The sequence below is a fragment of the Lactuca serriola genome, chromosome 4 (genome assembly GCF_051521515.1).
Source record: "Lactuca serriola cultivar US96UC23 chromosome 4, Lser_US96UC23_V15, whole genome shotgun sequence".
Classification (NCBI taxonomy): domain Eukaryota; kingdom Viridiplantae; phylum Streptophyta; class Magnoliopsida; order Asterales; family Asteraceae; genus Lactuca; species Lactuca serriola.
In genome coordinates, this window is record NC_136411.1 from 68,396,373 (window position 1) to 68,397,937 (window position 1,565).

General features: G+C 47.2%; 1 protein-coding gene across 1 annotated transcript; it reads left to right on the forward strand.

Annotated features, from left to right (window-relative positions):
- Positions 1-517: 517 nt before the first annotated feature.
- LOC145098487 (uncharacterized) lies at positions 518-1,062 on the forward strand. Its single transcript, XM_079036122.1, has 2 exons — positions 518-629; positions 719-1,062. The coding sequence occupies exons 1-2, from the start codon at positions 518-520 to the stop codon at positions 1,060-1,062; spliced, it is 456 nt and encodes a 151-aa protein (XP_078892248.1).
- The last annotated feature ends 503 nt before the right edge of the window (positions 1,063-1,565 follow it).

The window sequence follows — 1,565 nt, forward strand, 5'->3', positions numbered from 1 at the left end:
GGAGATTCCAAAGGGAGTTTGCACCGACTATCAAGGTGTAATAGTTGGTGAGGGAGTTCCAAAACCTTTTCTAGACTACCGAGACTGTAATGGAGATCACCGCCAAGTTCCAAGAAAGGGCCATGTTGGTTTCGCAGTATGCTGCGGATGAGGAGATGAAGAAGACGATGTATCATGACATGTTGAGAGATGACATCGGGGAGTTTCTGAGCTTTTCGGGGTGCAAGAACCTGAATGATATGAATGAGAGGGCCCGTGAGCGAGAGATTGAGCTGGAGCTTTGGTCGAAGTGCAAGATAGAGCAGGTGTAGATTGTTGTGGGCCAGACCAAGAAGCCCAAGGTTTCTGATTCGCATTCTAGGGGCCAGTAGGGTCGAGGCCACTGCAGCAAGTGTGGCCAGCAACATAGTGGGGCGTGTCGGTCAGTGGGTTCGGGTTGTTACAGGTATGGGCTGACTGGTCATATGAGTAGGGATTGCCCCTAGAGCACATTGATTTGCTTCCATTACAATCAAACATGCCATATAAAGGCGGAGTGCCCGAGATTGTCAGGGGAACCCCTATGGTGAAGAGTAGGGCATTTCAGCTGACCACTAATGATGCCCATGCAGCACCAGATATGGTTACAGGTATGTATCTTATCTCTATCTTTTATTGTTTTCTTTATTTCGTGCTCATATTTATCCTTGATGATGTATATGGACCTTTTTGGTCAAAGGTATGACTGCCAATGTTTTGTTTGATTCGGGGGCAACCCAATCCTTTGTGTCTCTTGCACTTAGCAAGAAGTTTTGCGATGCTCCTGTGACTTCGGATTCTCCTCCAGAGGTTGAGATTGCAGATGACTATACTGTGAGTGCTTTGAGGGTTTTCCGTGGGTGTGTCCTGAATCTGTTTAGTGAGAGGTTCTCTATCGATTTGGTGTTGATTCCCTTGAGAGGATCGAAGGTTATCATCGGGATAGATTGGATGGGCCCCAATGGGGCCATGATTGATTGCGAGCGGCAGTTTGTGAGATTTCAAACCCCAAGTGGGGGAGAGCTGGTTATTCCTGGAGAGTGAGCTTCACATGGTCCAGCTCTCTGTTCAACTGCGAGGGCCAAGAGATATTTGCAGCAGGGTTGTTCTGGGTTTATAGCTTATGTTGTGGACACTCGAGTTGAGGAGACAACGAATTTGAGTAGGGTGCCCATTTTTTGGGAATTCCCCGATGTGTGTCCTGAGGATTTACCAGGAGTGCCTCCCGAGAGGCAGGTTGAGTTTCGGATTGATCTGGTACCTGGTGCGGCTCTGAAAGCTAATACACCATATCGTCTGGTGCCACATGAGATGCAAGAGTTGTGCACGCAGCTTCAGGAGCTGCTAGACAAGGGTTTTATTTGTCTGAGTAGCTCTCCGTAGGGAGTACAAATTCTTTTTGTGAAGAAAAAAGATGGTTCACATAGAATGTGCATCGATTACCGAGAGTTAAATAAGCTAACGGTGAAGATCTGTTACCCACTTCCGAGGATTGATGACTTGTTTGATTAGCTTCAGGGCCCATCTTGGTTTTCCAAGATTGATTT